This window comes from Corvus cornix, chromosome 3 (genome assembly GCF_000738735.6).
Source record: "Corvus cornix cornix isolate S_Up_H32 chromosome 3, ASM73873v5, whole genome shotgun sequence".
Lineage (NCBI taxonomy): Eukaryota > Metazoa > Chordata > Aves > Passeriformes > Corvidae > Corvus > Corvus cornix.
In genome coordinates, this window is record NC_047056.1 from 99747323 (window position 1) to 99772035 (window position 24713).

General features: G+C 44.3%; 2 protein-coding genes across 3 annotated transcripts in view; one reads left to right on the top strand and one right to left on the bottom strand.

The window, feature by feature from the left end:
• Window positions 1-37: 37 nt before the first annotated feature.
• IAH1 (isoamyl acetate hydrolyzing esterase 1 (putative)) lies at window positions 38-8698 on the top strand. Of its 2 annotated transcripts, XR_005604068.1 has the most exons (7): window positions 38-160; window positions 1287-1339; window positions 1791-1939; window positions 2777-2938; window positions 4673-4791; window positions 5494-5815; window positions 8361-8698. XR_005604068.1 is itself a non-coding variant. In XM_010393328.4 (6 exons), the coding sequence occupies exons 1-6, from the start codon at window positions 80-82 to the stop codon at window positions 5659-5661; spliced, it is 732 nt and encodes a 243-aa protein (XP_010391630.1). In that variant the 5' UTR covers window positions 38-79; the 3' UTR covers window positions 5662-5831. The 2 variants fall into 2 exon arrangements, 1 of the variants encoding a protein (XP_010391630.1); XM_010393328.4 differs by lacking the exon at window positions 8361-8698 and having other exon boundaries at window positions 5494-5831.
• The window catches only part of ADAM17 (ADAM metallopeptidase domain 17), a 35560-nt gene continuing 18315 nt past the window's right edge, over window positions 7469-24713 (bottom strand). Inside the window, exons 6-19 of the mRNA XM_010393329.4 lie at window positions 24358-24488; window positions 22574-22663; window positions 21402-21515; window positions 20736-20880; window positions 20108-20196; window positions 18071-18223; window positions 17096-17295; window positions 15970-16073; window positions 15202-15336; window positions 14144-14274; window positions 13057-13135; window positions 11818-11906; window positions 11129-11185; window positions 7469-9472 (exon numbers count right to left, since the gene is read on the bottom strand). Of these exons, the coding sequence (XP_010391631.4) occupies window positions 9122-9472; window positions 11129-11185; window positions 11818-11906; window positions 13057-13135; window positions 14144-14274; window positions 15202-15336; window positions 15970-16073; window positions 17096-17295; window positions 18071-18223; window positions 20108-20196; window positions 20736-20880; window positions 21402-21515; window positions 22574-22663; window positions 24358-24488 (1868 nt within the window). The 3' untranslated portion in view covers window positions 7469-9121. The remainder of the gene's footprint in view (window positions 9473-11128; window positions 11186-11817; window positions 11907-13056; window positions 13136-14143; window positions 14275-15201; window positions 15337-15969; window positions 16074-17095; window positions 17296-18070; window positions 18224-20107; window positions 20197-20735; window positions 20881-21401; window positions 21516-22573; window positions 22664-24357; window positions 24489-24713) is intronic.

Sequence of the window (24713 nt, forward strand, 5' to 3'; positions counted from 1 at the left end):
ATTTCCCGCTGCAGAGGAAGCGGCGAGGCCACCACCGCCTCCTCCTGCCGCCGCTCCCGGCGGATGTCCGGCCGCGGCCATGGCGCTGCTGGAGGCGGGAGCCCGCGGGCGGCTCCTGCGCTGGCCCCGAGTCCTCCTCTTCGGAGACTCCATCACTGAGGTAGTGCTCGCCCCGCCCGCCCCTGGCCCCGCAATTCCCGTGTGGAGCTCCCTGGCCAGCCCGGCTCCTCGTACCGGGGCCGGCGGCCCAGCAGCATCCCGGCGTTGGGCCGAGCGGCGGTGCCGAGCGGCGGGAGAGCGACGGTCCGGCGGCCGTAGCCGTGTCCATGGGGCCGCGCTCACACCCCTGCCGGACCCGCCCTGAGGCTCTGCCAGGGGCCTTCGCCCCTGGTGGGCGTTTATGGGATTTGGAGCCGTTTCACAGGAATTCCTGAGCTCGCTATGTCAGAGGCGCGAAGGTGAAAGTGTAGCTTGGGATGTGTCGGTGTCAGCGGCATTTTCCATCCGGGGAGCCCAGCGTGCTGCCCATGCCCTCGCACTCTGCCCTCACGCTGGTGCATCCCAGCTCCTTGTGTCCAGCTCGCCCAGCCCGGAGCCAGGGTCTCCATTGACGGGACTGGACCACGGCCTGGTGAACATCTCCTTTGAGGCAGCACCAGCTTTTTAGCGTTGATTTTGGGTCCTTGCCTTCTGTTGCGTGGGCTGTGTGGTGGGTCACGGAGCTGCTCTGATGAAAAAATAACTAACCAGAGACCAAGTTTAATGGGAGATGGGTGTCTAAACCGACTCACTGTGCGGACTTGTAGCAAGGAGGATGGTGCAGCAGTGGGAATAAGGAGAAGGAATTAGTTTTTCCACTTCTGGAAGGGGTAGGTATTAAACTGCACTCCAAAACAGCATGTGGAGAGAGCATTTTTGAGAGGTGCTCTCCAGAATGAAAGGATCTTAGAAATAAAGTAGAAGAATACTACATACAAATATAAGAAATCCTCACTGGCCAAAACGAAACTACAGTCCGACAGCAGTCAGTTTGGATTTTGAAGGGACAACAGGGTCCATCCCTCCTTAGGCACAGCCCTGTGATGCCTCGGTTGCCAGTGGTGTACCTGGGTAAAACCAGGACTGTTTGACCTCTGAGGGACAGGGCAGGGAGGGACAAAACGCTGCAGCAGCAGTGCCAGAGGCCATGCACTAAAGCTTTTGAGGTGGGAAGGTGCCACTGGTGGGGCTGAGCTCTGGGGAACAAGCTCTTCCAGTGAGGATCTAACCATTTTCCTTGTTTTCAGTACTCCTTCCAGGAAAACGGCTGGGGGGCATACCTTGCTGAGAGACTGGTCAGGTAAGAGCTTAAATTTCAAAAGTAATATCTATCTTGCAGAAAGTCATGCAGCTTTTCTAAATGAAAACCAACAGCAGTTAATATTTAATGCATGTTTATTTATTGACATTTATTTATTTAGTGAAGTGGAACTGCCTTCTGGGCAGCATACCCAGAGCTGGTGGAAATACTTACTGGGTGTTTCCACTGAAAGCTTGAGTGGAAATTAAAAATTCCTTAGTGATTGTCAGAATTGTTGTTCTAGTTGCATGGTGTAAGTAACAGGTAAATACTATGTGTGCAGCCTATGTGTGCACTTTCAAAGTATGATCCCATTGAAAACTCCTGTGACATTTTGTTTTTCCTGAGAGGGATGGAGGCAGATGGCCTGACAGAATGGTTCAAAGCCTCCCAAGTTTTGTTTTGGTGGACAAAGGAGAGATGTTCTTTTTGAAATGTGTCTCCGTTTCAGAAAATGTGATGTTGTGAATCGTGGGATCTCGGGGTACAACACCAGATGGGCTAAATTGATTCTTCCAAGACTGATCACTGAAAGTACTAGTGCTGACAGTATTGTTGCAGTTACTATTTTCTTTGGAGCTAATGACAGTGCTTTGAAAGGTAGGGTAGCTTGCTTTCTGTCTGTTTTTCCTGTGACCTGTTCTCTTAAAATGGTTTTACAGTTTCATAGAAAAGGCAGAACATTTCGTAGGCTTTTCCTGCAACTTCTCCAGGAACTGATTGCTCTCTTTTCATTTATACAGAGGTTTGTTTTCAGTCATTTTATTTGTATTTGGACCATGCAGTGCCTTCCATTTCTCTCCCTATCACCAAGTTTTAATATTAGAAAAGTAAATTTCAGGGTGCTCAAGACTTAGTTGTATAGCAATTGCCTAAAATTGGAGTAGAGCATCCAGCTGATTTTTCTGTCTTTAAAGGAGTCTGATGAGTTCTTGGTAGATGGGCTGAGGAAAGGAGGGAAGGTAGCATTTGGATTCTCTTCCAGATAAGCATAGCAGGATACAGTCTAATCAAAATGTCAACATCAGTGCATGAAGGACTGACTGCATGTCCATGGGACTTTCCAAAATTTTCTCTGCATACAAGAATATTAGAAATCTCAGATTTGGTTCCGGTGAGGTTTGAGATGATTATGTGTTCTAATAATAAGATACGAAGTTGTAAAAAAAAGCATCTTGAAAAAACCCAAGTGTTGGATTTTTTTCCCCTGTGCCTCATTTGCCTTAGTTGGAAATGCTGTCTTTAAACTCTTGATTTGTCTGCTTTGGGTATTGAGGAACAGAATTTTTCTACCACAACTCCTGAATCCATGGCTGAGGGGAACTGCATGCTGGAAATGAGTGTCCATGGCCATACTGTGTAAAAGCCCTGTTAATGCTGTGTAACAAACCTGCAGGGAGCTCAGCCCCACTGATGCATGTGCTCCACCCCTCTCAGAGCTGAACCCTAAGCAACACGTTCCTTTGGAGGAATATGCCGCCAACCTGAAGAGCATGGTGCAGTACCTGAAGTCAGTAGACATTTCTGCAGACAGGATTATTTTGATAACACCACCACCTCTTCAGGAATCAGCTTGGGAAAAGGCATGTCTTGCCAAAGGTAAGAGTGATGAGGATGGGTGGAATTTCTGCATTTTACCAGCAGAGTGTGACAGATCCCAGGTTGTCAGGTGATTTCCTCCATGTGTGTGCCATATTGCAGTCGTGTGTTCTCTGACTTGTTGGAAAAGGGCTGCTGTTTTACTAAACAACTTCTGGATAAGCTCGTGGAGTAACTATCAACTAATTACTAACATCTTTTCCAAAGTGTTGATTGATGTGTTAATGCATAGAACCGACAGAAGTGGCCACCCTCTAAGAACATGGGGCCTAGGCAGATTACCTTGTGTCCCAGCAGCTTCCAAAATAATACAAATAATGGAAGATACTTTGGCATTGTGTGCCTTAAAAAATTTTATACTAGGTACAGCAGATTTCATGTCTGTTTGGATAAGCAGTAATATCCCAGCCAGGTTTACTTTAAAGTTAAAAAAGCAATACCAGAGAATATCATATTCTAAGGATTCTAATAAAAGTGCCTGAAAAAGAAGAAAAAGGTAGTTAAATGATTTCCTATCACGTTGTTTAAGCTAACTCTAAAATTAGAGACATAGTAACACTACTTTTGTTACAGAGCTGGTGGAAAATGCCATAATCCCACTGACTCCAGCAGTGACAGTTTATTCCTCCTGAGAGCATGTTCTTTTTTCTATTGGGACATCTTGTGCAGCTCTTGCACATTTATAAAAAACTTGAGAGTTAGGTCAGGTGAATACAGAGCTGGTACCTTAGTGGCACAGTTTTCTATAATTTAGGTGGTGTTGCATATCCTGAGTTGTGTTTTCAATCAAAGCAGTAAAACTCTGAAGATGACCATAAGTTTAAACTGCGTTAAATTAGACAACATTATTGTGTGATTTTGCATTAGGAGGCTTTGATGTGATGTCATGTGAGCACACCTCAAATGCTGCTTATCTGGCTCCCAGCTATCAAGGAGCACTTGTAATGTTAATCCATTTTCCTCTTAAAGCTGCCCTTTTTATGGGGTAGGGATGGAGGAAACTTGAATTTACAGCATTGAATCTGCCAGCATCTGTCTAAAAGAGAGTACTGTCTAGGGATGGAACAAAAGACAGGGTGATCTCAGACCATGGACCACAAATGAAGTATTGTGGGCATAATAAGCAGCAATATTAGCTCATCTGCCCTCCAGTATCAAGGAGAAATATTCTGCCTATTTCTAGTTTTGTCACATAGATTAAGAGCAAAGGAGAGATGGGAAGCAGGAGGATGGTGATGTTCACAGAAGCATTGATCTAGGTGTGAAAAGTAGCACGAGGGCTACTGCAAGGAGCAGTTTTCATGTGGAAGTTGGACAAAAAGCAGAAGGCAACTTGTAAATAGATTTCCATTTACTTAACTGTTTTACCTTCTGTTAGCAGATGTATGAAGAGTTTTAAATCTAAGTACTGCTTTCACCTGAAGCTTGCCAGAAGATGAAAGCTATCAGCAGCAGAGTTATGCTGTGTGCTTGTTGCTGTTGCTTCTCTCTCAACCTGATGTATATTTGTCAAAAAGAGACATTTTCAAGTGACTCGGAACCAAAGGGTGCCCCGAAAAAGACCACACAAGCTGTAGCTTCTAGCCACTTCTCTTGCTGTGCTTTGGATTTCGTTTGTGAGGGGTTATGTCTGCTGGTTTAACAAACTGATACACATGGTGCGTGCCACAGAAGACTGAAATGGCGCTGCATCGGTGGCAGTTGCTGGATGTTTGTTTTGTTTCTGATTGGTAGGTGACAAACTGAACCGCTGCAATGCCACCACCGGCCAGTACGCCCAGGCCTGTGTCCAGGTCGCCAGGGAATGTGGCACGGATGTGCTCGACCTCTGGACCCTGATGCAGAAGAATCAGGTATGATGAAATCAGAAATGTTTGAAACTGTCATGAATTGTGAAAGGCATCGTTTAGCATAGAGGAGCTGGTAGTGCTGCATTATCACTGAAATGGTACAAAATACATCCAAACACTTAGAGAAGAAGAAGTATAATCCTGAGTGCTTCATAGCTGGCAATGAGAAATAAAGCTTTATACAACCTGGCCGTGATACTTGGTTAGCAAATGTCCCCTGAGTGCATTATATCTTAACAGCCTTTTCCTTGGACTTGAGTCATGGAATCGTTTAGGTTGGAAGGGGCCTCTGGAGGCTTCTTGTCTGACCCACTGTGCAGTGTTGGGCTAACTTCAAGGTTAGATCTGGCTGCACGAGGGTGTTGCTGATGCTTCTGACCAAATACCCAAACTCACCCATGGGAGACTGCAGACTTTCCCTGCAAGCAGGTAACTCCAGTTTGGACACTGAACCTTTTCTCTCCCATGCACTCCCCAATGCAGTAGACTGTTCAGTAGAGCAGCTGATGCAATATTTTGATTGCATCACTTAATCCCATGATCTTTTCCTGATGAATAGCAGTGATTTTGGCCATCATCTCTTAATATTTTAACATAAACAGTGAAAAATAAAACCAGTTTAGCAGCTGGCTTTGAAGAATTACTCAAGACCTTCTCTTTGCAGCTAGCAAATACATTAATACATGGTTTTAACCTTCCTTGTAGGATTTCTCTTCCTATTTGTCTGATGGTCTTCATTTATCAACAAAAGGCAACAGCTTTCTTGCAGCTCAGCTGTGGTCACGCCTGGAAAACAAACTGTCAGCTCTTCCTTCACTGCTTCCTTACTGGCGTGACGTGGACCACACGAACCCTGAGGCCAGTCTTCTGTGAGATCCCTGCAGGGAGGAGCTGGGCAGCCATGCCAGACAGAGCCAGCCCATTATCCAGCAGCTGCTGCAAACTGTGTCCTCAGGGAATGGGGCACTGGGGAGTCCCCAGCAATGCTCTTCTCTGTCCCCTGCTCTTGGTCTGTGGGAGAATAAAGGTGAGACCACTTGGGATGTGTCGTGGGGTGGTTTTTCTTCAGGCTGCTGTTGCCAGGGTAGGTGTGGGGATGAGTAGCTCTTTCCTTGGAAGACTCAGAGGAAAATGAGTCTCAGCTGCTCTGTGGCCAAAGGATAGAGGCTGCCCTGAGCAGTTCCTGGCCTTGGCGAGCTTTGGGGACTGCACTGTGATTAATACCATCTACTTGCTTTAAACACAGAGGAGCTCGTACGAGGCAGTAGTGTGGAGTTTGTCAAGAGCCATTAATGTCAGTCCAGGTTAATTTATTTGGATGTAATACGGCAGGAAAAGCCGAGTTTTACTTTGGCTTTGGTAGTGATAAGAGAGTAGTTTAGAGCAGGGGTTTTAAAATTTATCTTAACTCTAGCACCAGCAGCAGCTCTTGTGTATAGGCACAGCTTTTAGATCAGTGCATGTTTTTAGGCAGTACGAAACTGGTGAATAATGAACTTGGAGAAACTACTAGAAAAGGTATGCATCTCTGCTGACAAAGCTGCACCCTATGTCACTTGCCATCAAGTTATGGAGACCTTTCAAGTGAGCTTTGGGATTCAGCCGTAATTTAACAGCTTAGGTAACATGTAAGTACTGCAGACCATGCAGATTTTGGCCAACACAAACTACAAAACTGCCTTTACAGATAAAAAAACATTTTGCCTGAAACCTAGATGAATTTCAACAAGTATGGAAAAAAATGCTTTGGGAAATTACTGTCTAGCAAGCCAGATAGCAGCAAAAATGATAGCAGCAGCAGTGCATAAAAATCCAAACACGTATCAGTGCAAATACATAATTCTGGGCTGTATTAACAGTTATGTTGACATGGAACAGGTGTGTTTATTTTGTAGTGGGTGAGAGAGCAATGAGAGGCTCTCATGCTGTCCCACACTGTTAGAGCCGTTAGACTGCCTTTGCTTCATTAAAGAATTAAGACAAGCTGGCCAAGACCTGTCATCTACTATGTAAGTGTTATAAACTGGAGCATAAGTAGTTATTTTTCATGTGCCTGGAGCCCTGGCAGAAGGGCAGAAGCGTTTGATATATAAATATTTATGAGTATTAAACTGGACTATCCTTTCTGTAGTAAATGCTTACAGTAAAGCAAAAGGGATTCCCTGTGGGAAGCTGTGGATATTCTTGCCTTAGATGTTAAGAACAAACCATGCAAATACTGCTTTCAGTTTCTGGAATACAGCTCAGCCTGGGGGATGGATTCAGTGCTTTCCAAGGCCTGCTCCAAATCTCCGTTTTCATGCTCCCAAGCACTTGCCACTGTGTGGTTTTCACCTGGGATGTAAAGACCTTTGTGCTGAGAACATGTACTTACAGATTTGGTGCCTGAACAGGCATTTGAGCACATCCCCATCCCTTAGGCATTAATGTCACCATCTGAACTGATGATAATCTGCAGGACACATGGAAAGACCAGCTCCAGCCCAGGCAGGAAGCAGGCAGCCCTTAGGGTGTGGGTCTGCACCATAGATTCTCTGGGTCTGGCCTCTGCAGCACCCAGGCTCAGAAAGGAATTGTCAGAAATCCTGGCTCCTGCCTGGCTGCATGCCAGACTTTTAACCCAGGCTTTGACAACCAAAGCATAGAGATCTTTAAGAAAAGGACTGCATAGAAACAGCTCTTGTTTAACTGATTTTTTTTTTTTAATATAAAAAGCTTTTATTTTGCTGGGAATTAAATTAACTCCTCACACATATACTTTGCACTGAATCAAAAAATGAAAACCCGAACACAAAACAAACAACCCCAAAGTTCAAAACAAGTATATAAAACACAATAGCTCGTCAGATAGGAATACCATAAGGCACACATTCAAGTACTAGTGTAACAAGGATCCTTGGGTGTGGAGGAGAGGGAGTACTCACACAGCTTTGCAGCAGAGGTTTGGTTCCTTTCCCTCACACTTAAGATCACGGGCTTACCGCAGCCCCGCTTCCCTGTGGCTGAGTCTAGGCTTGTAACAGTTAAATGGTTCTGCCCTTGGCCCCATTCTGTCAGTTTTATCAATGGATTATTGTGGGAGGAAACAGATGCAGAATGAAGGTGCTGCTGTACTACCAAGACTGACTGTGTCAGTCCATCTGCTACTGAGCCTAAACAATGCTCATGTGCCAGGTCCAGCTCACCTGACACATCTCCAGGTGTACAGAAGACACCATCCAATTACCAACTTCTAACATCACATTTTAACTACCTGTGTGAGAATCTGAATTCATAAAATCTGCTCCTTATACTTACCCTGCACGTTTTAACAAAGGTTTATTTCTTTACTAAATGCACAATTGTTTTTAAACAAATGCCTCCCCTGCAATGGAGTGATTTCTTCCCATCATTCATGCAGTAGGAGCTTCCAAAGGCCACAGACACCACGGAAAATGGAGCTCAGCAATTTGAACATTTCAACAATAGTGTTGCCTATTTTAAAATAACATTTGGAGAAACATTTCTGCACCAAAACCACTGCAAACAGCAGTTTAAAATGTCATCTGCATAAATGATTTCTTCCCTTACAGTTCTTCTCCAACCAGACACCTGCAACACACAAACCTTAGTGCAGAGTGGGAAGCTCCCAACAAAAGCCACGAAGACAAGACAGCCTCACCACTGAGGCAGAAGTTTCAAGCTAGAGGAGCATTTCTCATGCACCGTATACAGTTTAACAGCCTCTGTGATCTTTTTATTTATACAGAAGCTGGGCATATTAAGCTCCTTTATTCTGATTATGCATTTCATTGAATGCTGCGAGAGACTGTAATTATATTTGTTTCATTACTCTCTGTTCTCAAGGCATGTGCTTAGGCTTTTGTTTATATGTACCTTAAATTGCTAAATTATCTACTCTATTATGGAACATATTGCAGTGTTCATTTTGGTTTTAAAAGCCCCTTAATTTTGTCTATCAGTGCTGTCAGACTACAAAATATTAAATTATAAAAAAAGGCTGATATACACAATCCAATATCCATTAGGATATTTGGTTTTGCACCACAGGTTGAAGGAAATGTTAAAGGTCAAGGAAATAGAAAAACAAATCCAAAAAGCTTCAAAAACAAGCCAGTTTTAGTTTGGATTTTCCTTTTTAAAAGATATAATGCTCTAATAAATGTAGTTTAAGGAAGGTCATACACATGACCAGCATCTGCAGTAGGTCACTTCCTTATTCTCCCACTCCCTCACAAAAATATATATACATATATTTATATTTATAGAAATGAAATGGTTTCAGATCCGTATTTTGCAGACACAAGTCACACATTTAGAAGGCAGCAGGACACTAGCACTCTGTTTCTTTGCTGTCCACCCGGTTCTGGCGCTGTAGTTTGAAGGATGAAGCTTTCTCACTCCTAATGACAGGATGGTCTGTCAAGTCCTCAAAAGATTTGGCGGCCGAGCTGCTGTTTGGGAAAGGGTCCTTCTCGAAGGCGTCCTCGTCGATGTGCGAGTCGGTGCTCGGGTCCTCCTGGATGGTGTCCATCCTTTGGTGGTCCTGCTTGGGGGGCGCGGGCGCAGCGGGCGCGGCCGTCAGGGGCTGCAGCGGCTGGTGCCGGCTGGTGGCCGGCGCCGCGGGGAACGGCTTGATGATGCGAACGGAGGCGGAGTCCAGGCTGCTGAGCATCTCCACGTTCTGCGAGACACAAGCAGCCGCGTCAAAAGCCGTGGCAAAAGCAACCAGCAGCTAGTCCAGGGTTTGGGTTTTGCACCATTTTTCAAAGGGAGAAGGCACCTTCTGAGGAGCCGCTGCACTCCTGTTAGAACAGCCTAAAGGCTACCACGTCCTCCCTGCCACTCCCTAAAGGCAGAAAGGCCCTTCTATCTCTGCTTCTTCCTTGTCTGTATAAAGCACCGCGAGGGCTAGCCTCACTGGGACAGAGCTGATGACTCTCTCAGCCCTACCTTCCTGGGGCCCAACTGCTTTGGCAAAACCTAGGACTGGAAATGCAGGGTCAAGCCACATGACACATTGCTCAGTGCAGGGAAACAGTCCAAGGTACAGCTTATTCCAGTCCTCCAACTTGGAGAGTTCATGGTTTCATGTACAAGAAGCTGCACTGAACACAGGGTCAAAGACTGCAGGGACCAGTGTCATCACAGCCAAATTCTGCAACCCAGATTAAGTACAGGTCCATTGATGCCTGCTTCTATTTGAGCATGGTTTGGAAAATACCCAGAGATCTCTAGGCATGAAAAAATCCCCAACGACCTCAGCAAATGTTAATCTTGGGAAGGATGAGGTGTTTAGCTGTTACCATTTCCCAAGTGCTCCATCCTCAGCAGATTCAAAAGACACAAATCTGTTAATTGTTGCTGGTGGAAGGAGCCCATTGGCTATACCTCTGCTCTCTCTCTCCCCCCTCTGGGATTTTCTCAGTTGAATGCAGGTAAGAAGCAATAAGATAACTTTTCTCATGGCATTCAAGACCAGCTGTGGGGCACTTGAACTAAGACCACCCTCAGTTCTGTCACAGTAGATGACAGAGGCGGTCTGCCTCAGTGGTCTCTGACTTCAGTATGCTTCCTCCAATGGTTGTACAAGGAAGAGCTCTGAGAGGCATTTTCCCCCCTCCCCTTACAGAACAGCATTTCCTTAATTGAGTATTTCAGTTCTTAATAGGAACTGGATTGTCAAAGCACAGGAAAGTATACCCAAAACTATGTCACAAGGTGCCATGTGCTGGACTGTAATTAAAATTTATCTTGGCATTTTTTTGCTCTTCCCCTCTCCCAGCTCAGTATTTACAAGGTGAGAAGTGCCACCAATGGGCCCCTTCAGCAACTGGAAGGCTGTAGCACACCTGGCTGCTAGAAGCCAACTCCTGCAAACAACAATTCTGCAGCAAAGACACTGCATTTTGCAGAGATTTTTGAGCCTCGTGCTTCAGTGACAGCACCTGGCTGGGAAGAAGCAGCCTGTGGCTGGCACTGCCGAGTGCACTGTGCCGAGGGGATGCCGGACACGGGCGAAGCTGTGCTCTGTGGAGCAGAGCGGCTTCCTGCCCCGGAGGGCTTCCTGCCCCTCTCTGCTGCACCACAGTGGCTCTGCCAACAAGGCTCAGCTCTTACAGGAAGGAAGGATCAGACCCTGCCACACTGCAGTGCTTGGTGAGAGTGAACAGAGGCTTGTTCAGAAACCAGCCTCCCCTCACATGGATTCACCCCTCTGCAGCAGGGGGCTCTGGGGCTCTCTGTTGCTACTCTTTTGGTAAATATTCTGCAGGCACCTGACGTTCAGGTTTTCCAATACATGAGACAGCCTTCTGCCAACTCAGACTTAGCAACTTACACTGGGGCAAAACAGGGACTTTGTGTTCTCCTCGTACTGCTTGTCCAGTTTCTTGTCCTATTGAGAAACACACAAAAAATAAGAAATATAATTTCTCTATGGCAAGGTCTCCTTTTTCCTGCAGGGACACAGCACTTTGTGGGGGGCTCTTTTCTCTTCCCCTACTTCCCATGCCTTCCCATTCATCCCAGGAGTGCCTGTGGGCACAGCACCCCTTTGCTCTAAGCCCACACTGCTGTTGGCAGCACACCGCATGTCCACACTCCCCGTTGCCATGAGCTCTCTCTCTCTTTACCCATCCACCCAAGATCAACTAAGATCACTTCCCACTCTGGGTATCCCCTCAAAATGTGGGTGTCTTATTTCTTCACAGGGCTTTAGAAGACTTTGTTCTTAATGCTAAAAATACTAAAATTATACTTGGGTAGAATTTAGAAGGCAGAGAAAGAAAATCTGCCTGGGAAAGAATGGGAAAGGCTCCAGGGAATAGTCATGGGAACACTGGGTCTGCCAGGGCCTGGCAGAGTTTAGCAAGAGTTTTGCCTACTGAAGGAGCAGTAAGCCTTACATATGCTGAACTTCCCCTCAGGGTTTGCTAAAAGCTTCCCATGATTTTCTCTCACAGCCATCTGCCATTTCACATATGAAGGATGTTCTCACAGCAGTCATCTCAAAGACAGCTTACTCACCACACAGTGCACAAGGATGCTGAGAGGAATCCAAAACAGTAAGGAGAAGACAAGCACAGAGCCCACTATATTATCTGCTAGGAACTTCCCTGTGAAACGAGTTCAAATCTGTCAGTTACCAACCAAATACAGTTTCATGAACACACACATCTATCCCCCCCTTCTGCAGCCACTGCTCAGTCAAGTGAAACCTCAGAATTGCTCAGAGAAGCACAGGCTGCCTACTTTGGAGTAGGTAAAGATAAAATTATACAATTTTAGAAAATTGTATCCAGTATGTTAACAATAGCAGGTTTTTCTCTGTTCTCGGAATAGAAATGCTGTAAGGGTGTAATATTTAATATGGGTTGTTTTGGAACAGCCAAACTGAGCCAGCCAAGGTGCCCCTCTCATACAAGACACACTGTGAGTCCATTACCAAATTCTGATGTAACAGTCATGTGATCTCTACCTGCCTCCACAAACAAAATATTTGAATGTCAAAGATTCAAAAACTGCCTCTATCCAAGCAGGCTAAATAGCTTTATCAATTACGTAAGAAAATTTTTTGTCCCTGAAACTTGAGACTGAAAGCCACAACTCAAATAACTGCACTGTGCAGGCACAGCAATACCATGAGCACACACAGTTAGGGCTCATGACACAGCACCAGCTTAACCACTGGTTTTGTCTGGTGCCAGTAACACAGGGCGAGACACTGGGGGTGACACCTGGGGTGAGGTGACACCTGCTTGGGTTGCACGGTTGGGATCAAGACCAAGGAGGCCAACTCAGCACAGGCACAGCTTGAGGTGTGTGACCTCTGGTTTTCTTAAATGAAAGAGAAAGGAAGTGTTCCCCTCCCAGTCTGTTGACATTTAAATCCCACTGAGAGGCCCACTTCATACCCTGCTGGATCTAGCTGACCTCTAAAGAGACTGACTGTTATATCCTTTTCTCTAATTGACCTAGTTCTTGGTATTCAGACAAGAAGCTATCGTCCCTTTCACAAGCCTGGAAGATGCCCAGCAAAAAATGGAGTACAAAAATGCAAAACAATCCCCCATCCTTTCAGCTTTAAAAGGTGAGATCAGTAGTGTCAAACTCCAGGCAAAAACATACTTAGATATATCACAAGCACAGCTACCATCTACCCTTGCACACGGGTGAATAAATCCAGCCAGCTAATTCCCTCTGAGGCTTTAGAGGTTTATGTCATGAACTCAAGACACCCCCAAAAGATATGGTTATGTATCTTACCAAAAGTATTGATGCTGAGTTGGTCTATGAAATCCCAAAATCGTTCAATCACATCCTGTACTTGCTTCTCACATTTGCCCTGCAAAAGTAACAAAATAACTTTATGCTACCTAAGCACTAAGTACTGCCTTCTTGGAGAAGGAGATACAATGATGGTAATGAAATGAGTTCTCAGTTCTCCAGACACAGTGTAACTTCACTTACATTCTGAATATAGATTTACACTGGTGCCCAATAGCAGCAATCCATTTTTACTGCCCTTATTTTTATCAAACCAGTTTCAATTCGATTGTTGTCTGAATCAGATCAAGTTTTAATGTTTGAAACATGCAAAATCCACTCCACCTTTGGCTCATGTTAGGGGACATAAAGCTGATGTTTCTGGAGAGATTTAAACACTGGGAGCCTCGGTTCCCATTACCCACCAAGAAAGCTGCAGCTATCAGGAGCCCAAGGTTACAGACCAACTCACTCCCAGATTTGGCTGTGTGGGTTTAACACAGTAGCACCTTGGTCTTCCAGTTCTGCCAGCACAAGGACTGGGGCACGCCCTCCCAAATTCACTTCTGCTGACACCCAGTTTAGCTCCAACCACTGCGGTCTGCAGGTGTTTGTGCAGCTGTACCATGGAAAAGGCCACTGAATGCCAGCAACCCATCAGTCTCCCTGCCACAGGTTCACTGCCCCTTTCAGATACTGCCGGCTGGATTTTCATGTGATTGCTCCCTGACCTGAATTATTGGAGTAAAAATAAATTGGGCTAACGGGACCAACTAGGAAGGCAAGCACTGCAAACCCAGCCGAGCTTATGGCAGCGCTCAGACCCCTCCTTTGCGCAGGGTGCCAGCTGGTTGAGCTGTGGGGAGCAGCAGAGGGGGTACTGAGCAGCTGCAGAAGGTGACAGCTTCCCCCTGCATGGGTCTCTGCAGAACTCCAAGACCTGCAGCCTCCAACACCCTTTAATATTTGCCCCATGAAGAGGTACATAAAACCTGTTACCCTGCTCAAGCTTTGGCTTCTCTTCCCCAGCACAGTCCTCCTTCCCGAGGACTCAGACCCCCAGCAGAGCAGAGCTGGGCACACCTACATTTGTGTCACAGAACCCCACAGTGCAAGGCTTCCCCTTGCGTAGGAACAGGAACTGGTCATTGGCATCCACGTACGGCGTGCATCTGTCCTGCTCGTCCCGGCAGCACACCTTGCAGGAATTATCTGTTTCTGTAATGAAGCAGCAAACTCATTCCTTGGAAGCACAAAGAGTCACCTGCAACCCACAAACCCACATGTCCCCTGGCTGAGCACAGTCCTAATCAGCTTCCCCACAGGGAAGGCAGGACCAAGCCACCCAATTTCAGGCACTGTGACGATCAAGCCTAAAACTCAATCACATGCCCTGTGCAACATATTAGGGGGTACAGTGGGACCAAGTTCTCCAAGCTGATACCCCAACATTGCATGAATCAACAGGCCAGTGAAGAGGTTCCAAACACATCCAAAAAGACAAATATTTCTTAGACTCGGAGATCTCTACGCATCCTTCTCCTTGGCTATGCCCTCCATCTCAAAGAGTGGGGCTCACAGCAATTCATTGCATTGCCCCTGTGAAGCTTTCATTCTACTCCCGGCTGCTTTTCCACATTTAAGGGATAATATGGACAGCAAGGGAGCAGGAAAACACATTGGCAGAAGTATATGGCAGGCAAGTTAGGAGGAGAATGAACTTGGGGATTCTATATTCTCAAGGGACTTAATTCTCTTTGATATCTTTCTTTAATCACTTATTGGAGGCCACTACTCCTCTGCCAGATGCTGGATCCAGAGGTTGGTTGGAATCTCCTTACAATCCCTTCTGTCCATCTGTGGTAGAGCTGGAAGGTAGGAGAGTGTCCTCTCCCTTAGCTGGACTGTCAGACCGTAAGTCTCATCTTACTGTCTTCAACCCAGACCACGAGAAGCCAGGAGGACATTCGCATTCCCTTTTTAAACAGAAAACAGCTGACAAAACCCAACAGTTTAAACTTTCCCAAAAACCACAAACTCAGCTGTCAGAGGCCAGCCCACAGTGAAGCCAGCACTCTCCAAGGAGCAGAGATGAAATACAGATTTCAGTCGCAGTCGTGTTTCAGTTCAGTCTGTGTCACCCACCGTTGCACGCACATGACCGCAGGTTCTTCTCCCTCTCGCAGAAAGGGATGCACTCCCCATCCTTGCACTTCCCCATGTCCACGCACACTGTGTCATCCGGAGCATTCCCTGGAGGGGGACACTCGCTGCTGTTCCCTACAGATGGAAGTCAGCAGAGTGGGAGGACTGTGTTAGAGCAAAGGGCAGAGCACCTAAGTATGCAGAAGAAAAAAGGAAAATAATGGAAATACAGACTTTTCCCAGGAAAAACCCAATAGCTTGTTCTTAGCTTTCATCTGCGGGCTCCCTGCCAGCTGCTCTGAGAGGCAGCAGAAGCTCTGGAGGCTTTCAACAGCTCAGGCATTGTGACACTGGCAACCAAGCAGTAGGTGAAGACCCTGGAGCCCCCCTCAGCAAAGCACACACTCTGGCTTGACTCCCTGCCTCCAATAAAGATTATGAGGAGGAAGTAAACAAGCGGGGAAATGAAGCAGAGTTGCAGTAATTCCACCCTTTCTATGGCAAAATTCATGCTTGTCCCCTCCCAGTGACACACTAAAGAAACAAAAAAAAAAAAAAAAAAAAAAAAAAAAAAAAAATATCAGTATTTTTTTGTTCCTCCTGAACTACAATGAAACTCATTATAGGAGCATATTGTGATGCTTAACTGGTCTCTAAAATTACATGTACCGGAGGACTAAAGGGCACAAGACAGAAAGTGGGTTGAACAGGACACTGAGCCTGGAGCACTTTGCTAGCTGACATACAGGGGACAGAACCACATCCCACCAGTGCAAAACGACTCTCCTTTACAAGTAGCATTTATGGCTTCTTGGCATTTCTTTTGTGCACTTTCAAACTGGCAGCCTTTACAGCAAGGACTGTTCCGGTCACTGGGGAAAGATCAAAATGGAAGAAATCAGTATTAACCAATTAAAAAAAAAATAAGTACAAGTGTGACAAAGCCAGAGAAAAAAGATGTTTAGGGGAAAAAAAGCTACTTCTTGGAGATTGACTCATTGATTCAACCCTTGCCCTCTCTGCCCTCTCCCACAACCACCTTTCTACATACCCACTCACTCTTCATGTAAAGGTAAAATCACATAGAAAGTACAACATATTGAGAGACAACACAGGGACCCTTGTATTTATTCAAGGCACTTGGGATTATCCTCTTGTAACTTGCTGTTCAATTTAGGACAACATCTTTCACCCTTTCCTTCCCCAAACATTTCTCCCCCTTCTGTTTGTCCTGAAGGTTTCCTACTTTGTATTCTGCATTGCCTTTACTTTCATTGTTCTCACCTAGTGCAAGAAGGTGAAAAACACTCATTAAAATGGATGGATTTTTTTGCTAAACAACAGGAGTTGCACAAGCTCTCTAATGTTACGTGGTGTAGAGCTGAACTACGAAAAAAAAGATTGGACACTGCATTGCAACAAGGCCATGAGCATCCCAAAAAGCAACAACAGAAAGAGGAGTCATTTAGTGCAGTCACTGTTGTCTGCTCAAACACATTTTGCAGCAGTTTGGAAATACCAGTATGCATCAGTGTAAAAAGCCACCTTCCAATACAAACAAAAATTGTATTTGCACAGAAAGTGTGCACAGGAAATTTTTAATGCCTTTTGATTGCCTAAGTTTGCTTAATAATAATGATAGTAATAACAATGACAACACAATAATAATTTTCAAGGTTGTGGCTCTTGACACTTCTGAGGAAAAGAGAATGCTGTAAAAATTAATGTATGCACACAGAAGCCTTTCATGAAATCTTTCACTGTTGTGAGCTCACACATTTAACCTTAAAGCCAGGAAAGAGGCCTGTGACACTGCAGGTGGCTTTAGGAGTTTTCAGCCCAGCCCATTGTTCTCTCCTGTGTAAAAGAGAAGCTGCAGCTCATTTCCCCTTACCTGCACTTGGCACCATCTTTCAGTTTACAGTCTGCAGAGCAGCAGGGATCAGCCAGTTGGTACAAGAGGCCAGGATCACATTCCTCCCCTTCATCCACCCTGGAGTTCCCACACACTTTGTTGTTGCGCTCTTTGAAGCACTCCTGGGCCTTGATCTCTATGGTCCTATGGATAGATTTTTTGCTGCAGCTTGAGAACATCTAGAGAGCCACAGGGGAAAAGAGCAGCACTGAGTGTACCTTTCTGTCAACAACTGGCATCTAAGACAGCACCAGCCTCCCTATGCCTCCAAGTTCTGGCATCCCAGAAAGCAGTTATTCCCTCTACACTGTCAGTTTGATACCTTGGAAAAATTTTAAGATGGGAAAGTAACAGTTGGGTCAGTAACAGACACTGCAACACACTGCAGGGACTCCCCTATGCAGTCTGGCTCAGAGAAAACTCCAGCTCTCCCATGGCTTCAGCAGCCCCAGGACGGGATATGAAGCTGCAGCAACAGGCACAGACTGTGGGGCTGGGCACAGCCACAGGTCAGACCAGACTGCAGATAACCCCTGGTAATCTGGGTTTCTCATCTGTAGAACAGGCACAGTGCCAACTCCACACTGCCTGGGTAAGCTTCCATCACAGTGTTTGGCAGCCCCTCTCCAACAGCAGCTATGGACCACCCCAATGCTGTGTGGTACTGAAGGTCCTGGACTGGACTCTTGTAGCAGCATACAGCCACAGCTAATTACAAACAACTAATTAAAATGCACCTTGACATGCTATGAACTCCAGTGAAACCCAGATTCCAAAGATGAGCTTATCTTGCAGAGAACCCAACTGCATGCAAATGTTTTCTTTGCTAATGGCTAATCCATTACATTCTGGTAGTTTCAAACTTCAGGAATCATTAACTAAATAGATTTGCCATGAAAGGGTCACTGACCGTAGCAAAAACATTTGCGTTGATGCAAAACTAAACAACCATACCTTGTTGTTTTCATGATCCCCACTGACAGCAATAGGATACATGACATATTTCCCACCCTGGTCTTCAGTGGGGGCACACTCTGGCAGACTGTCAGGATCATGCTCTGCTCCAAAGTTATGTCCAAGTTCATGTGTTGTAACCAGGTCAGCCTCCTTTTTTGACCATGAAAATAGCAATGTTGAAAAAAATTAGTCTGAGCAGTAAAGGGCAGAAGATCCCACCTACTTCCAGGCCACCAGCAATACTAAGATATACCAAGATGGTCAGGAATTTCCTATGAACATTTTTCCGGTTTTACAAGTGGAGAAACGAAGGTAAATAAAATCGGGGTCCTTTTCAAAGTCAAGTTCAAGAACTAGATTTGAACATTAAATCACTTTTAAAGGCAAAATGCTGTCCTAGAATACCAATCTGAACTTGTTTTCAAGGCAATGCAGATGCTTAAAATATGAAAATTTGTTTTTATGCAGCTGGAAGGCATAAAAAGCTAAAACAAAACACAATCCAAACAAACACCAGCTACTACAATTAGTCAATCTCATTTAACATATCTTGCCATTAGAATTATTTCTTCTAAATGGATGATGACATTAGGAGTGCTGAATAAACTCTGCTACTGCATGATTTCTAGGAAAGACACCTACAATTGTAGCCCAACAGGGATGAATTTCCAACATCATTTATGCAAGACAGGGCTGCCTGTGCTGAGGATCCCAAACCGGCTCTGCTCGCTGAGCACCTCCCACGGCGCCTTCCCCAGCAAGTGTGTCAAGCTCACAAGGTGACAACCACAAATTAAACTCACACAGAAATACAGGTAACCACAAGGAGACCAGGCAGTTCTGCAGAGGAACTCACTGCAGCTGCTGCGTGGGCACAGGAAGGACCAAGCGCTGCCATGCGCTGCCCTGGTCCGTGTCTAAGCACAGCTAATGTGGGAGCCAGAGACAGGAGAGCTGCCCAGGCATCCCTCCTGTGCTTCACTGTGCTTCATTTGGAGAAGAGTTTTAAGAAGGCTGTTTTGGTTTGTTTGTTTTTTTCTTAAACTGAAGTGGACACCATGCAGCACTTTCCCTGTGAAACTCATGTGAACCATTGTCCCAAGCCCTAAGCCTGCCACTGGGAAGACAGAAGACTCAACTTCCTTCGTAATCCAAGGCAGAACTCCAGTCTGGAGATTGAACAACAAATGCAAATAGCATGGCAACAGCTAGAGCTCTCTGTCAGCATCCCTCTAACACAAAGCTTTACTGTCTTTTTTCCCTATCTTCCTGATAGTTTCTGTGCCAAGTTTTAGCCCACACATCAATTATAAATTCCTATTATAATCACGCTACAGAAAAGCACAGCTGAAAAGCCGGCAGAACTCAGCAAAAGTGAAATATGCCCAACTGCAAAGATTTAATAGATGCAGACAGAGGCACTGCTCTGGTGTCTTTACAAGTGAGACAAAGGTAATATTCAGGCTTTCAAAGCTCATTTGTGTATTTACTATCTAATAAAGTATGGAAAAAAATCCAGAAAGTGTCAGCTTACATTAAGCTTAGTATTAGCACTAATAAGTCCTGTCTACTATACTGTTCTCTGCTCTAGTTATTCAGGACACACAAAAATCAGGTGGAGGAATTTCATTAAAAGCCTCAAACTACTTACTTTGCCTGCTTGTTCTGTTTGAGGGTTTGTTTTGTTAGAGCTTCATTGTTTGTTTGGGGATTTTTTGTTAAAGCAAAATACATTTAAATTCATCTTTAGACATCAAAAACCTGATTATATCTAGAAAAGTACATCTCCTATGAGACACCAGCTGTTTCCTCATTCCTGTTTCACAGTGAATTCAATTTTCACTTCCATTCGGTCCTGACTCTCCTTGTCAGCTACAACAAAAAAGATGATTTTTGTTTTATGATCTATACCCTTGTACCCAGAGATCTGACTCAGATGGAAAGCCAGCAGCTCTTTTCTGAGAGCACAGAAACTTGTCACAATCCCATGGCACACATCACCAGCACACACACATGAGGAGGGTGCTCTCCTACCTTTGTCAGGATGGTCTTCCCATAGTTCTTGGTGCTGGTCAAGCCACTGTTCAGATAGATATCCTTCTTTGCAATTTGACTGTAATAAGCTACAAAAGCGAGAAATAAACAAATTAAAATTAAGAAACATTCTTTTTGTGTTTCAGGGTACTTTTGGGGTGAGAGGGATACTTGTCTGGGGAAATGAACAGCTTTATTGTTCTCACAGGCTCACTACTGAGACCCTGCCTCTTGCCAGTTTTTGGAGCTGGGAATCTTTCAAGCACAGCTCCAACAGCTCATGTATTGCAGTAAAGGCAAAACCAGCAGAAATTTCCAAGACAACAGCATCTGCCATTCCAGAACCACTGCAGGATGTGCCCACACAAAGCAGCCCTTAGAAAAGGGTTTTTTCTATACAGCTTCTTCACACCAGATAGCTTAGTAACTTTGTTCAGTGACTTTTATCCTTCCTGCTTTTTCCAGCTCCAGCCAAAAAAATGGCCATCCCTTCTATGTAAAAAAACAACTACTAGAGTCCATGCAAATTACACAACATACTCCATAAAAGTTGGAGAAAAGAATTAAACATGAATAACAAAAACTAGCTTTTAACCCACAACTGGGACAGAAGAAAAAGAAGCCTTGCCTTTAGGACAAATGCCACCATGGCTGTTAGGTCTGGGAGAGCCAACATAAGCCAGTCCAAGCGTTCCCATGTCAAAATCTTGATACGTGAAGAGATGAGCAAGGCACACATGAGCTGCTTTCTCAGCAATATCACAGCTAAATTGCTTTAAAAAAAAAAAATCAAATCTCTTGTTAGCTTACAGTGCATGTTAGAAGCCTAGAGATAATAACATTTATCGAATGTGCCAGACAAGTACCTCCTAGACCTGGTTAAGTCAGAAAACAGCATCTGTTTAGCCATGCTACAGAGCTGCAGGAAATTAAACTAATGCCCAAGTACACTGTACACATTCATTTACATAACTTGTCTATTCATTTTCCCTTTTCACAGTGAGGACAAAGCCAAGTACAATAACTTGATGAAGGTCACAAGGCAGCCAGTCTCAGGGCCAGACATATCAGGACTGCCTTTCTGACTCAGACCACATTAATAAGACTAATTGATGTCTGCTCTGTAATTATGCAAGGGAGTCCTTTACCACGGGCTCCAGGGCACAGCAGCGGGTTTGACTTTGTGTGACATCTACACATCATGCAGAGGGAGCAGAGGACTTTCACCCGTTACTACAGAGCAGCTGTATGAATGAGTAAGTCTCTGTAAGGGGCACGATTTTTTACAACCTACCTCTAGCAGCATTTTCACATCCCAGGCATCTTTCTTATCATCTGGGTAACTTCTTGCCATATTGTAATGCCTTTCTCCAGGTTTTACAGGATTCGGCTCATTGTGGATGATAATCTACATTTCAAAAAGGGCAACAATAATGAAGAGGAATTTTGGTCAATTTTACAGCTACAGAAAAGGTTTCAATGTAATTTTAAATGTCTCAATAGATCTGGAAGGAGAAAAATTAAGACTCAGCATGATTCTAATATTAACTTTCCAGCCTCTGCTAGTTAAATACACCAACTAAATCATACGTAACTACATTCTAAGCAACCCTTTTACAGGATGTCAGAAGTTTTCACTGTAAATTCTGCTTTGAAGTGCATTTTACTTTTAGAAAAACTCCAAACAAATACAACCAGTATAAATAACCCCAAATCATTTCAGAGTTCCAGCTAACCAAAATGTATGTTAAAGGATTGCTACTTTCTCAGTAACCCAGAATTAGTTCATAATGTTCTCTACACCCTCCCTGCCCAAATACTACTACTACTCCTTTATTCCTGCAGATCTTTTCCCAGCAAAGGGGCAGCTGGCCTGTACCATTAGTCTCCATGTCCCACATCACAGCTCTTGAAGTATGCTGAGCTGATGGATTCCTCCTGTTTTTAATGCTGTTTTCCAGATTTCTGTGCACTAACTTTGAGACACCATCATAGAACCTGAAGTCACTACATCCCTGTGTCCATATACAAGCCTCTACACTAGCATGATGTGTAATGGAGTCATTAAAGCTCTTCAGGCAAGATTTGTGTGTTTTCACCGGTGTTTGAGGCGCACTCAGGCTTTGCAAGCCAAACACCAGCGACAGAAATATGAAGTAAATGCATAAGTCTGACAGAAACAAAACTTGCTCATATTCAGGAAAAGAAAAGCAATTTTGAATTAAGAATAAATATGGAAAGATTCTTCCTGAAAATTCACATCTCAAACACTGCAAGGAACTGAAAATGGGCATCATGTGTCGGATCATTAATGCTGGCAAGATACTATTTCTGAGTGCTCCTGGCTGGAGTTAATAATGTAGGATTTTATTATTTTAGCCCTAACCCAGAAAAAATAATCAGAAATCTTGCTATTTAAACCACATTCCTTTAACTTGGAAGCCCTCTGCAGAGTCCAGTGAATACCTGTTCTATCTGTATGCCGTACCCATTGAAGGTTCCATCGTCCCAGGAAGTGTTTCGGTAGATGTCATCTACTCTGTCTATCAATTCAATCTGTGCAGAAGAGAAAAACAAGTTACCCAATCGAGCTTTCATGGAGCAAAAGACGCTCAGAGAAACTGCAACACACTTACCTAGAAACAGCCACTTGAATTAAAACTGAACCTCATATAATGTAACAAGACAAACTCCCTGGATCCAAGTACTGTTGGTTTTGGATCAGTATTATCCAATATACTTGAAAATTTTCCATCATAAAAAAATAGCACAAACTTTTCCATTTATCACTTTTGTTTGTGTAGTGGAAGAGCAATAATATCAAGAACAAGACATTTTGGGAAACACTTTGTTCAAACACTCATTTTCCAGATTTCTTTGAGGGGAAGGGCAGAGGAGGGAGCTGTTTTTACTGCTTTGTTTTAGCATGGTGCTTAACTAGTTTAACTGACCCCCCAGGCTTGCTTCCCAGCCAAAAACCTATTATTTTCCTCATTATGGTTCAAGCACAAGGTTCCAGAAAGTCTCTTGTCAGTGCTCACAATCAATACCTCCCTTTTCAAGCTGTTCTCTTAATAAAACACCTTCTAATAAATATAAACCACCAAACTTGCTGAGGATGAGAAGTGACATTCAGAGCCACTCAATAATAGTTTATGCTTTAGTTTTCCAATCACTGTGTCGTTAACAATACCCATCTACCCAGGAAACACAACAGGGGTCAGCCTCAGCACATGTCAGATGCTGAGATAAGAGCACCTCTGCAAACACACCAAATGAGGCCTCCTTACCTGAAGAAGGTAAAAGCATTTCTGGGGACAGAAAGGTCAAAAAGCCAGCAAAAGTGGAACAGTGTGATTAGCATTTCAAAGAGTCAAGCTCAGAAAGAGACTTCTGACAAACAACAGGCCTCCAAATGTGTTTTCATTTGGTTTGTCTCCGGTCCCCAAACGCCCATACTCTCCACTTCTGCTGGAAGCCTGTGGGTAGGCCTTGTTCTAGTTCACAAAAAACATGTCAGAAACAACCCCAGTGTTTTGGCTGGGCCACTGGGCAACTGGTACACAGGATGGAGCCCTGCTTTTCTGAGGATGGCTGAACACCTGCCTGCTGATGGGAAGCAGTGAATTAATTCCCTTGTTTTGCTTTGCTGTTATGAACAGCTTTTGCTACTAAACTGTTTCCATCTCAACCTACAAGTTATCCCACCTTTACCCTTCTGATTCTCTCCCCATCCCATCTGTGAGGAGAGAGCAAGTGGCTGCCTGAGGCTGAACTGCCTGCTGGGGTTAATCCACAACACCAATGTACAACTGAACAAGTTATTTACTGGGCCTGCTTCTAATTCTATTGTTCTGGACAAAAAGTCCTGAAAGAATTTGAAAAAGAAGATCTATATGAGTTGCTTTAACATCATTAAACATGCTAGAACTTTAAAGATGCTCATTTGCAGTGGATTTCAAAATCCAGGAGACTCTAGAGCTCTGACTGAGAAAAGAGAAGTTCCTGGGAAGAAAATGGCATAGTCAACAGAAATATATGAAAGGAAGGTATTTGCTTTTAAGTGAAATTTGAAGACTATTGAACTACATTCGCTTAATTGTAAAGTATTTTTAAAGCATGATTTAGCACTTTCCCAGGTAAAAGCTGTGTGTACAAAATTAGTATAAGTTATATGTTGCTTTAACTACTGGATCCCTGTGTTTTCCTGCATCTATTCCAGCAAATTTTAACAGGGTACATTTACTTACCAAATAGTTTATAGTGGTGCTCTCTTCCCCACGACCCATGTACTTGAAGAAACGATGGTCTGCCACCACCAACATCTTGCATGTATTTTTGGAGTTCTCTGGAATGGCTCTTTTCTTCCGATGGGTGCTTTCTAAAGTAAATATTTCAAATAAACACTCAATACTACTACCACTGCTGCATCTATTGCCCTTATTTAAGACCTGAATGTGAGTGTGGATGGGGTCCTGGGAGGAGAACAGGAATGTTTAGTTTTAGTCTGGGCTTTTTTTTTTTAATAGCTGTTCTTAAATTTTATCTTCCTAAGAGTCTTCAAACTTACTGTAAGGAAAGGAATGCATAGCAGTGAAACTGAGTT

Bases quoted from the DNA above. Each gene is read 5' to 3' on its own strand.
- IAH1 (XM_010393328.4), top strand. From the start codon at position 80: ATGGCGCTGCTGGAGGCGGGAGCCCGCGGGCGGCTCCTGCGCTGGCCC. The intron at 161-1,286 runs GTAGTGCTCGCC...CCTTGTTTTCAG, and splicing joins TCGGAGACTCCATCACTGAG to TACTCCTTCCAGGAAAACGG. The intron at 2,939-4,672 runs GTAAGAGTGATG...TCTGATTGGTAG, and splicing joins AAAGGCATGTCTTGCCAAAG to GTGACAAACTGAACCGCTGC.